This window comes from Dipodomys spectabilis, unplaced genomic scaffold, assembly GCF_019054845.1.
Source record: "Dipodomys spectabilis isolate Male_0828 unplaced genomic scaffold, ASM1905484v1 ptg000042l, whole genome shotgun sequence".
Classification (NCBI taxonomy): domain Eukaryota; kingdom Metazoa; phylum Chordata; class Mammalia; order Rodentia; family Heteromyidae; genus Dipodomys; species Dipodomys spectabilis.
In genome coordinates, this window is record NW_024870719.1 from 1,923,559 (window position 1) to 1,936,542 (window position 12,984).

General features: G+C 41.2%; 1 protein-coding gene across 3 annotated transcripts in view; it reads right to left on the reverse strand.

Moving 5' to 3' along the window:
• Positions 1 to 546: 546 nt before the first annotated feature.
• Snx6 (sorting nexin 6) overlaps positions 547 to 12,984 on the reverse strand; it is a 55,890-nt gene continuing 43,452 nt past the window's right edge. For 2 of the 3 annotated variants that reach the window (XM_042677833.1, XM_042677832.1), the window contains exons 10-14: positions 12,907 to 12,946; positions 11,939 to 12,025; positions 7,472 to 7,631; positions 7,309 to 7,394; positions 547 to 2,133 (exon numbers count right to left, since the gene is read on the reverse strand). In XM_042677833.1, the coding sequence (XP_042533767.1) occupies positions 2,080 to 2,133; positions 7,309 to 7,394; positions 7,472 to 7,631; positions 11,939 to 12,025; positions 12,907 to 12,946 (427 nt within the window). In that variant the 3' untranslated portion in view covers positions 547 to 2,079. The remainder of the gene's footprint in view (positions 2,134 to 7,308; positions 7,395 to 7,471; positions 7,632 to 11,938; positions 12,026 to 12,906; positions 12,947 to 12,984) is intronic. The other variant, XM_042677834.1, reaches the window with a different exon arrangement.

A 12,984-nucleotide genomic window follows, 5' to 3' on the forward strand; every position in this document is an offset into this window, starting at 1 on the left:
TTGGAGAAACAAACAAAAAACCTTTTTCTCAATAAAGTGATATGCTTTTGGCTGGTAGCAGAGTTTGAACTCAGGGCCTCATGTTGAACCAGCTTGCTTGCACAGCTAGCTGATCCTCTACCACTTAAGTCATACTTACAAGCTTGCCAGTTATTTTGGAGGTGGGAATCTTACGGACTTTTCTGCCCAGGATTGCAGCAAAACCCAATCTTCAGAGTCTCAGCCTTCCCAGTAGCTAGGATTTGTTGTGAGTTAATTGCCAGTGCCTGGCAATACACATATTTTACTTCATATGCAGATTTTGTTAGTGGAAAGGCCTTACCTACTATGTGATCAACCCACCAACTCCCCACACAAACACTAGTATGTACTGCTACTGCTAGTCTACCTCTATCTCCATGACAGACTTGCTGAAGATATAAACCAGGAAACTTTCCCAAAAGAATTCTGTGCTTCGTTAAGTACAGAATAGCCAATGGATAAGTGAAATATGTAGCTTTTGGATCTGTATTTGCCACTGCTTATCACTTACACATCATATTCACATTTCCAAAGCATGGTACCAACATTTATTAATCCTCACAACACCCCTGTGAGGTAGGTCAACATGTCCTTTGTAGTAGAGAACTGAGGCAGAAGTCAAGTGAATCTGCCCAAACCTGCTAGAGGCTACAAGGGCAGCTGCTGAAGGGCTGGACCTGAATCCAAAAGCTTAGGCTCTTGGTCCTGTTCACACACTAGTGGACGCTGCATGGGTGTATTCTGACCAGTGAAGGTTACATGAAGGACAAAACACACAAATCGCTCAGACAACAACAGAAAAACCAACAGTTCAAATGGCATTGGGAACATGTGAGTTAGAGACATTAACCAGCACATGAGTGAAGCAAGAGCACATGCTGAGAAAGGCTGGAATAGTCCTGACAGGCTATCGCACAGACCAGGCCTTCTTCAGAACAGGGTGAGAAAATGTAAACAAACTAGAAACCCATCCAAGGGGTGATCAGTCCAAATCCCTGTGGTTTCTAAAAAGGAGGAAAGCTAGAAAAAGACAGTGGAAAAAGTCCAAGCACTCACGCAGTTTCACTTTCAACAAGGAATGACAGTTATGTTCATCCACATTAAGAAAGGCCAATAATATTTGTAGTATAGCTAATGGCAATTAGCATTCCATTTGCATACAAACTTTCATCCCAAATATTCTTTTTTTCCTCACAGACAAGAGCTATTCCTTTTAACAGACCTCTCCCTCTGTCCAATTCCACTTCCATGAACTGCATACAGAGAAACACCTCACTCTTCTGTAAAGGGTTGTTGGACTTGGTTCAATATTCAATTTTAAAAGAAATTAAGAAAAACTAAGATCTGCACTATAAAGCATAACAATGGAGTAGATTTATTACAGCTACTCCAAAATTTAGAGTGATAAAATGACCACAGAGTTTAAAACTATCGCTGTTGTCGCTGGTTATGTTAAAATAGTTGGTTTAGTCTACAAGGTTAAGGCAAACATACTAATGCATTTGCTTTTCTTTGTGAATCATACTTAGAAAGATTACAGAAAGTCTGGCCCCAAACTTCAATGTTGATTAATTAAAAGTAAGTCTGATTAAGATGCTTTACAAGGATACATAAAAGAACTAGTTGTATTTTTTAAAAACAAAATAAAAAAAATTCAAGAAAGGCAATCTTTATCTTGTTTGAACAATGTATTCTGAAAAGGTTAAATTTCAAAGATTACTCTTAAAAGTAAATGAGATTGGCAGCCATAAGGATTACTATTTATAAAATAAACACAGTTAGAGGCTACTAAAAAGACTGAACTTTGGGCTTCTGAGCAGGACAAGTGCACAATGGCCAACCACTGTCCAGAGGAGCACAGTGCAGCATCACACTCACAGCCCGCACTGCCTGTCACCGTGCTGCTCCACTGTTTCCCAGAAAAAGAAGAGTAGATATACTGTGTCAACTGGTTCGTTGCTGTTGTTTCCAGTGAGCATAAATGCTTTATGTCATTCAGAGAACAAAAGTAAGATCTGAAGGAAGGCAGCCCTTTTTAACGGGAAGGTGGAATATGGCTTATGTGTCTCCATTTAACACTGCCAGGCAATTCTGTAGCAACTGGAGGTTACCCTAAAAAGGTAGAAAAAAATATTATCAATTTTGTTTAGTTCAAATAGTTTAGAAAAGCCTTATTGAAAATACATGGTGCGTGTTTTCTCTCATATGCAGAAGCTAGATCTAAAATACACTGGGACATGATAAAATTATACAGGACTCTAGGCATTCACCCACAGTGAGATCAAAGGATACTCTTAGGAAGAGAACAGAAAGGCACAATACCTGTGTGCATCTAATCATAGAAATACTTATCAAAATGAATTCTAGGAAATAGAGGCAAGAAGCTTTTTTCTTTGTTGTACTGTTTTCTTTTTGCCTAACTATAACCACTCTGTGTATCACCTTTATTAATAATATAAAAATTTAAGCCGGGCGCTGGTGGCTCACGCCTGTAATCCTAGCTACTCAGGAGGCTGAGATCTGAGGATCACGGTTCAAAGCCAGCCCAGGCAGGAAAGACCGTGAGACTCCTATCTCCAATAAACCACTAGAAAACCGGAAGTGGCGCTATAGCTCAAGTGGTAGAGCGCTCGCCTTGAGCTGAAGAGCTGAGGGACAGCGCCCAGGCCCAGAGTTCAAGGCCCACGACCGACCAAAAAAAAAAAAAAAAAATTTAAAAATACATATAAATATACAATATAACCCAGGTGTGGGGGCATACTCCCTATTATCTCAGCATTAAGGAGGTAGAGGCAGAAGGCTTAAGAGTCTGAGGCTGGGCTAGGAATGTGGCTTAGTGGTAGAGTGCTTGTCTAGCATGAAGCCCTGGGTTCAATTCCTCAGTACCACATACACAGAAAAAACTAGGATTGGCGTTGTGGTTCAAGTGGTAGAGTGCTAGCCTTGAACAAAAGCAGAGCAGGGACAGTGCCTAGATCTAGAATTCAGCCCCAGGTCTGGCAAAAAAAAAAAAAAAGAGAGAGAGAGAGTTTGAGGCCAGCCTAGGTTACATAGATCCTATCTCAAAAATCAATACTTTGGGGCTGGGAAGGTGGCTCAGTGGTAGAGTGCTTGCCTTGCATGTATGAAGCCCTGGGTTTGAGTCCTCAGCACCACATAAGCAAAAAGAAAAAAGCCGGAAGTGGCGCTGTGGCTCAAGTGGTAGAGTGCTAGCCTTGAGCTGAAGAGCTGAGGGACAGCGCCCAGGCCCAGAGTTCAGGCCCCACGACCGGACCCCCCCCAAAAACAAAAAGGCTAGATTAAATAAAGAGAGGAAGGAGGAGGAGAATACAGTCATAATATTCAATGCATATCCTACAAAATTAAGAAAATTGAAGGAAGGGATGAGGTTGTGAGGCACTGAGCAGAATGATAAAAGGGATGATATCCATCAAGATGTATTGTATAGCTGGGCCCCAGTGGCTCACGCCTGTAATCCAAGCTACTAAGGAGGCTAAGATATGAGGATCACAGTTCAAAAGCCAGCCTAAGCAGTAAAGTCCATGAGACTTTTTTTTTTTTTGGTGGGTCGTGGGGCTTGAACTCTGGGCTTGGCACTGTCCCTGTGCTCTCCAGTTCAAAGTGAGTGTTCTACCGCTTGAGCCACAGCACCACTTTAGGTTTTCTGGTTGTTTATTGGAGATAAGAGTCTCATGGCTTTTCCTGCCCATGCTGGCTTTGAACCGCCATCCTCAGATCTCAGGCTCCTGAGTAGCTAGGATTACAGGCGTGAGCCACCATACCCAGCTTTGACGCTAAGAATTTTTGTATATTTACAGTCAAGCATAAGCCACTAGCACCCAGTAAGGGTAACATTATTTTAAACAAGTTTGCTGGGGAATGTGTGGCATGAAACATGTTTTCTGTTGTAATTAATTATCTGAGGGGTGAAGTTATAAAGAGGAATTAAACTGACTTTTGTTATTTTAGACCTGATCATAGATGTAGATATGTGCTCATTATGGGTTGTGCCAAAGACTTTTTGTTGTTTTTTTGGTGCCAGGGCCTGGGGGCTGTCCTGAGCTTTTTTGCTCAAGGCTGGTGTTCTACCACTTAAGCCATAACTCCACTTCCAGCCTTTTGTTTTTTATGGTTAACTGGAGATTAGAGTCTCATGGATTTTCTAGTCCAGGCTTGCTTTGAACTACAATCCTCAGATCTCAGCCTTCTGAGTAGCCAGATCTGGCTTGTACCAAAACATAATGAGTTTTTACGTCTAGTAAATTTAAGAGTATAAGAGCTAACCATACATAACTTATAGTTTTGTTTGGTTTTGTATTTTATTTCTTTTGAGACAGGGTATTACTCTGGTCTGTAGACTACACTGGTCTTGAACACAAAATATTCCTTTCTCTGTCTCTAAAAGTTTAATTTCCTTAATACTTAGTTTGGAGAAATTTGAATTCATTTTTAGTCTTGACTAAAGACAGTAAATGTTAAATTGGTTATTATTTTTTGTACTTTTGACAAGAGAAAAATATATATGTACATGTACACACACATATACATTGTGCCAGTACTAGGGCTTGAATTCAGACTCTCACACTTCACTCTCACAACTGGTGTTCTACCACTTAAGCCACAATTCCAGTTCTAGCTTTTTGCTGGCTAACTGGAGATAAAAGTTTCTTAGGTCTATTTGCCTGTGTTGGCTTTGAACCCTCATATCTCAGCCACCTGAGTAGCTAGGATTATAGGCCTAAGGTAAATTTTTTGTTAAATGATACTTTCTTTTTTTTTTTTTCAGTACTGGAGTTAGAACTTAAGAGCTTTGCGGGCTTGTAAGGCAGACACTCATCACTTCGGTCAATCCCCTAGCCCTAAAATGTCTTATTTTACTTTATCTTATGTTTTTGCAATTTATTTATTCTTGTTGGTTTTTTTGGGTCTTGCCTGAGCACTGCCCCTGAAATTTTTTTGGTCAAGGCTAGCACTTTACTACATTAAGTCACAGCTCTAATACCAGTTTTCTGGTAAACTGGTAGTAAGAGTCTCACAGACTTTCCAGCCCCGGATGGCATGGCACTGTGATCCTTAGAACTCAGTATCCTGGGGCTGGGAAGGTGGCTCAGTGGTAGAGCGCTTGCTTTGCATGCTCAAGGCCCTGGGTTCGATTCCTCAGCACCACATAAGCAAAAAGAAAAAAGCCGGAAGTGGCGCTGTGGCTCAAGTGGTAGAGCACTAGCCTTGAGCTGAAGAGCTGAGGGACAGCGCCCAGGCCCAGACTTCAGGCCCCACGACCGGACCCAGAAAAAAAAAAAAAAAAAAAGAACTCAGTATCCTGAATAGCTAGGATTATAGGGTGTACGTCATGGGCACCAAGCTAAAAAAAGATTTTAATTAGCATATTTAAGTTGTGCAAGGGCAGTTTCATTGTGATATTTCCATACATGTATAAAATTTACCCCACCAACCTCTCCCATTCTTTATTATTATTATTGTGTGTGTTGGATTTGGGTGGAGCTTGAATCCAGGGCCTGAACATCCTATCCCTGAGCTCTTTTTGCTCAAAGCTAACACTCTACCACTAGAGCTATTTCTACATTTGACTTCTTTGATGCTTAATTGGAGATAAGAATCTCAGGAACTTTTTAGCCTGGGCTGGCTTTGAATCAGATCTCACCCTCCTGAATAACTAGGATTACAGGTTGAGCCATTGGTGCCCAGCATCCTCTCCCATTTTTTTTTTTGGTCCATCATGGGGCTTGAACTCTGGGCTTGGGCACTGTTCCTCAGCTCTTCAGCTCAAGGCAAGTGCTCTACCACTTGAGCCACAGCAGCACTTCCAGTTTTCTGGTGGTTAATTAGAGAAACAACAACAACAACGACGAGAAAGTCTCAGTGACTTTTCTGCCCTGGCTGGCTTTCAACTACAATCCTTAGACCTCAGCTTCCTGAGTAGATAGGATTAGAGGCTCTTGGCTTTAAGATGAAATTTTAAATGATTTTTTAAAAAAATTTTTCTCTTTAAAGACAAGGTCTCACTATATAGCTCAGACAGACCTCAAACTCAAGATTCTCCTGTGTGGTCTGGGTGTTGGTGGTTCACACCAGTAATCTTAGCTACTCAGGAGGCTGAGATCTAGGTTCCAAGGTTCAAAGTCAGCCCAGGCTGGAAAATCCATGACACTCTTATTTCCAATAAACTACCAAAAAAAAAAAAAAAGCTGGAAGTGAATCTGTGGCTCAACTGTCAGAGCACCAAAAAACAAACCAACAAAAAGATCCTCTTGCCTCAGTCTCTCAGTGCTGAGATTATGATGATTAAGGGAAAAAAATTAGTAAAAAATATTTGCTTTATTTTTGTGGTGATAGGGACTAATGATACTGGGTTTTCCATTAGACACTAAATTCTTTCAGTTATTACCACTAGAGACATTAGGGATTACACTATGGATATTACCCTTGCTTAAATAATCTTTAAAAAAATCTTCCTTAAACTAGGTGCTAGTAAACTCATGGCTATAATCCTAGCTACTCATGAGACTGAGATCTGAGGAATTTGGTTATAGCTAGCTTAGGCAGAAAAGTCCATGAGACTCTTTACTTCCAATTAACCACCAAAAGGCCAGGAAGTGAAGGTATGGCTCAAGCAGTAGACAGCTTTCCTTGAACAAAAAGTCAAGGGAAAGCACAAGGTCCTGAGTTCAAGCCCCCATACTGGTGCAAAAAAATTAATTAAAAATAAAACATTTCTCAACTAAAATTACTTTAAGGCTTACTGTACAGATCATAGAGGGAGGCCTTTGTTTATTAAAACCAACCATTTTGAAGCAGTGAAACAATGTAACTCCCAAATGAGAATAATTCTGTTGGGTGGGGACTGTGGCTGAGTGTAAAGTGGCTGCCTAGCATGCATGAGGGCCCTGAGTTCAATCCCTAGTACCTCAATAGCCCTGCTGAAGGCACACTGTCACTGAAGGATTATTATCCATTTCATAACCTGACCTGATTTTTGAAAATCTGTTTTTCTTTTCTTTTCTTTTCTTTTTTGTCGGTTGTGGAGCTTGAACTCTGGGCCTGGGTGCTGTCCCTCAGCTCTTCTTCAGCTCAAGACTAGCACTCTACCACTTGACCCATAGCACCACTTCCAGTCTTTTCTGTTTATGTGATGCTGAGGAATCGAACCCAGGGCCTCATGCATGTGAGGCAAGCACTCTACCACTGAGCCACCTTCCCAGCCTTAAAATCTGTTTTTCTTATTTTTTGTAATATATGTCACGAACTATTGAGTTTTCAATACAGTACCTTTGCATGCTTCAGTTCTAATTCTGCAAGTTCCACTAAATTTTTTCTGAATGCTGCAACTCTTCTTGTCTTAAAGTCTATAAGTTCTGTGAATAATAACAACCAAATTAGAGCTGTTTTACATAATCATGAAACATGTTTAAAGGATAACATATAACAGTACCTTGTTTTGCAGATTCAGATATTTTTTCAAACTTCTGACAACATAATTGTTGAGAAGTTTCAGCCTGCAGAACGTCTTTATTCTTGGCTCTTGCCTTATCCAGTGCTTTATTAGCATTTTCATAATCCACTAAAGACCTAGACCGTCTATAGAGGAGGTCCTGTAACACAGAAAGTTTCACAATACAAATTGCATGTTTCTACCTCCACAACCACCAGCAAGCATCAGGGGTAACACACAGTGAATACTACATTCTAGTTGGTAGATTTTTCTTTTTTTCTTTTATTTCTGAAAACTGAACCCAAGGCCTTGACCTGTCCCATTAAGCTGTGAACTTTTTTACTTTTTTGACAGCACTGAGGTTTGAACTCAGGACCTTGCACTTGCTAGATATGCACTGTTTACTTGAGCACAGTACTTTTTGCTTTCATTTTTTTTTTTTCAGATCTTTTTGCCCAAGACCAACCTCAGACATTGTTCCTTCCTTCTATCTCTGCCTCCTGACTAGCTACCACTAGAGACATTTCACTTTTCTTTCTTTTTGGTAGGTCATGGGGCTTGAACTCTGGGCCTGGGCGCTGTCCCTCAGCTCTTCAGCTCAAGGTGGCTCTACCACTTGAGCTACAGCGCCACTTCCGGTTTTCTGGTGGTTTATTGGAGATAAGAGTTTCACAGACTTTCCTGCCCAGGCTGGCTTTGAACCATGATCCTCAGATCTCAGCCTCCTGAGTAGCTAGAATTATAGGCGTGAGCCACTGGCGCTCGGCTTTTTCTTTTTTTTTAAGTAACAGCTTTTATTAGCCAGGAATGATGGCTCATGCCTGTAATCTCAGCTCCCAATAAGTTTGAGGTCAGGCTGGGCTAGAGTTAGTAAAAGGCCAGCCAGAGCTAACAGCAAGATTCTGTTTCAGAACACCAAAGCAAAACCAACCAACCAGACAACACAATAATCAAAACCACCTACAGAAATCTTGATCAACTATCTCAATAAATTAGAAAAAGAAAGGAATTTCCTTAACCTGGTAAAGAGTGTCTCCAAAAAAATTAATTTTTACTACATGGGAAAAAAGTGGAAAAGTTTTCCACTCAAATCAGATACAAAACAAGATCTCTTATCCCATGTCTCCTATCATACTCCTTTTTTGTCAATATGGCACTAGGGGTTCTAGTTAATACAGTAAGAAAAGGAAATAAAAGACATACAGATTAGTAAGGAAAAAATAACTGTCATTTTCCACAGGTGATGTGATGTTTTACACAAAAAATCTGAAGTAAATGATAAAAAAAAATTCCTGGAACCAATAAATTATAACAAGATTGAAGGGTACAAGGTTAATACAACGTAACTTTCTTATTCATTAGACATGAAAAAGCAAAATCTTAAAAGTTTTTTTTTTTTTTGTTGGTTGTGGGGCTTGAACTCTGGGCGTGGGCACTGTCCCTCAGCTCTTCAGTTCAAGGCGAGCGCTCTACCACTTGGGCTACAGCACCACTTCCGGTTTTCTAGTGGTTTATTGGAGATAGGAGTCTCACGGTCTTTCCTGCCTGGGCTAGCTTTGAATCGCGATCCTCAGATCTCAGCCTCCTGAGCAGCTAGGATTACAGGCGTGAGCCACCGGCGCCTGGCTTTAAAAGTTTTTTTTTTTTTTTTGTCGGTCGTGGGGCTTGAACTCTGGGCCTGGGCGCTGTCCCTCAGCTCTTCAGCTCAAAGCGAGCGCTCTACCACTTGAGCTACAGCGCCACTTCCGGTTTTCTGGTGGTTTATTGGAGATAGGAGTCTCACGGTCTCTCCTGCCCCGGGCTGGCTTTGAACCTCGATCCTCAGATCTCAGCCTCCTGAGTAGCTAGGATTACAGGCGTGAGCCACCAGCGCCCGGCTTTAAAAGTTTTTAATATCATTTATGTTACATGTTTCAAAATCAAATACTGAAGATATGAACCTACCAAAAGATTACTAAATATAAAGACTTTAAGTTTCTGATAAAAGAAATTAATGATTTAGCAAATACATATCTTCCACATTAATGGATAGGAAGATATAATTCAATATTTAAAATGTCAGTACTTTTTGTTTTGTAGAACTAGGGATTGAACCCAGGGCCTTGCACATGCTAGGATAGTACCCTCTCATTTATCATGCCTCAGGTCTTCTTGCTTTTTTTTGGCAGTCCTGGGAAACTCAGGACCTGGACACTGTCCCCGAAGCTTGAGCCACTTGAGCCACAGCACCACTTCTGGCTTTTTCTGTTCATGTGGTACTAAGGAATCAAACCCAGGGCTTCATGAATGCCAGGTAAGCACTCTACCACCAAACCACATTCCCAGCCCAGTCTTCTTGCTTTTAGTTTGTTTTTCATAAAGAGTCTCAAGCTAACTTTGCCCAAGCCCAATTCAAAATCTCAGTTCTTTCCAATTTGAGTTATAGACTCAATGTAATCCTAATCAGAATCCCAGTAAGTTATTTTGTGGCTACCAACAAACTGGCTCTAAGGTTTAAGTAGAAAGATTACTGGAAGAACGAAGTTAGAAGACTGTTACAATCCAACTTTTTTCTTTTTGTTGGTCATGGGGTTTGAACTTGGCCTGGGCGCTGTCCTTCAGCTAAGCTATTTAGCTCAAGGCAAGTGCTCTACCACTTGGGCCACAATGCCACTTCTATTATTCTAGTGGTTTATTGGAGGTAAGAGTCTTATGGACTTTCCTGCCTGGGCTGGCTTTGAACTGCTATCCTCAGATCTCAGCCTCCTGAGTAGTTAGGATTACAGGCATGAGCCAACAGTGCCTAGCCCACAATCCAACTTAATTTTAAGACTTACTTTAAAAAGCAACAGTAGTTCAGACAGCTTAGTATCAAGATTAATGGACATAATAAAAAGCCCAGAAATGGGCCTATACAAATACAGCCAATTGGTGTTTCACAAAGGAGCGAAGGCAGTACAATAGGACAAAGACAGTTCTGGAATATAAATCTGCATGCTAAAATAGACATAACAACTGAATCTACCTTTCACAAAAATTAATCAAAACTGGAATATAAGCCTACATGTAAAAGGCAAAATAGACGTTTTTGTTGTTGGCTGTGAGGCTTGAATTGAGGGCCTGAGTGCTGTCCGTGAGCTTTTGTTTTTGGCTCAAGGCTAGCACTCTACCACTCTGAGCTACAGCTCACTTCCCAGTTTTCTGATGGTTAATCTCATAGACTTTTCTGCTCCAGCTGGCTTCAAACTTCCATCCTCAGATCTCAGCCTCCTGAGTAGCTAGAATTACAGGCATGGGCCACAGGCATCCAGCTAAAACAAGATTTTTTTTTTGCCAGTGCTGGCGCTTGAATTCAGGGCCTGTGCATTGTCCCTGAGCTTCTTTTGCTCAAGGCTAGCACTCTACCACTTGAGCCACAACATCAATCCTTTTTCTGTGTATGTGGTACTGAGGAACTGAACCCAGGACTTCATGCATGCAAGGCAAGCACTATACCACTAAGCCACATTCCCAGCCCCAAAACAGACTTCTTTATAACTAAAAACTTCCAGTCTAAGGGCATAGCTCCCTGGTAGAATTTACACTTTTCTAAGTTCAATCTCTAGCACCCAAGATAAAAAAATAAATAAATAAAGCTTTTTCTGCTAAAGACACTGTTAAGGAGACAACTCACAGAGTGGGGGAAAATATTTATAAGACACAAAAATAGGGGCTGGGAAGGTGGCTCAGTGGTAGAGCGTTTGCCTTGCATGCCTGAGGCCCTGGGTTCCATTCCTCAGCACCACATAAGCAAAAAGCAAAAAGCCGGAAGTGGCGCTGTGGCTCAAGTGGTAGAGCGCTAGCCTTGAGCTGAAGAGCTGAGGGACAGCGCCTAGGCCCAGAGTTCAGGCCCACAACTGGACCCCCCCCCCCCAAAAAAAAAAAGACACAAAAATATTTATAAGATATATATAAGACTGCTATTTAAGAACCCTTAGAGCTGGGAAGGTGGCTCAGTGGTAGAGTGCTTGCTTCGCACACATGAGGCCCTGGGTTCGATTCCTCAGCACCATATACGCAAAAAAAAAGCCAGAAGTGACACTGTGGCTCAAGTGGTAGAGCGCTAGCCTTGAGCTGAAGAGCTGAGGGACAGCGCCCAGGCCCAGAGTTCAGACCCCACTACCGGACTGAAAAAAAAAAAAAATTCTGGATATGCTGTATTGGAGGTTTATAGAGCACACTTTTGTGTGTGGGGTTCCCTAATCTACAATTTCTAAAAGAAGGGAAAAAATCTTCACACTTTTCAATATAATTTGTTTTATTTTTTGAGATTGGGTCTTGTTACGTTGCTGGGCTAGAGTCAAACTCAAAACTGTCCTGCCTCAGCCTCCTGAATTATAGGATTATAGGCATGAACCACCATGTATGGCTTGAAAATAAAATTTAACTCCTAGGTAAGACATTCCTTAAAAAAATCAGTCCAAATAGTTCTATGAACAATGAAGTTACCTTAGCTGCTTGAGATTCTCTTAAGTAATATTTTAAGAGATCAGAAAGTTTGAGGTCCTCATCAGCAGATACTCGTGCTTCTATTTTCTAAAAAAAGGGGAGAAAGCTGAGTATTAAATCAGCAGTTATATTATAGTTTGAATAGCTTTTTTCTTTCTTTTCTTTTTTTTTTTGCTGCCTCTGGGGCTTGAACTTAGGGTCTGGGCACTGTCCCTGAGCTTCTTTTGCTCAAGGATGGTGCTCTACCACATGAGCCACAGCTCCACTTCTGGTATTTTGCTGGATAATTAGAGATAAAGAGTCTCACAGGCTTTAAAAGCCATCTTTGAACCACAATCCTCAGATGTTAGCCTTCTGAGTGGCTAGGGTTACAGGAGTGAGCAACCAGCAGCTAGCATGTTGAATGGGTTTGTTTGCTTTTTTTCACCAGTCCTGGGGTTTGAACTCAGTCCTGGGCATTGTCCCTTACCTTCTTTTGCTCATGGCTAGTATTCTCCCACCACTTGAGCCACAGAGCTTCTTCCAGCTTTTTCTGTGTATGTAGTTCTGAGGATTTGAACCCAGGGCTTCTTGCACGCTAGGTAAGCACTCTACCACTAAGCCACATTCTCAGCCCATGATGAATGTTTTTCAACCAAGAATATGAATCTTTGCACAGTCTACCACTTAAGCTACACCTCCCAGTGCTGGACCAGTCTGGGGCTTAAACTCAGAGCCTGGGCACTGTTCCTGAACTTCTTTTGCTCAAGGCTAGCTAGCACTCTACGACTTGAGCCACAGCGCCACTTCCAGCTTTTTCTGTGTACGTAGTTCTGAGGACTTGAACCCAGGGCTTCTTGCATGCAAGGCAAGCACTCTACTACTAAGTCACTTTCCCAGCCACCAGCCCTCCATGGTAAGTATAAAATACACTATTATTAACTATAAATACAACATTATACACCATATTGCTAGATTTAAGTACTTACTCTTGTTTTATCAAACAGTTCTGAAACTTTGAGAAAAAACCTGGAAGGTAAAAATATTTTCATTAGAAACTATATTTA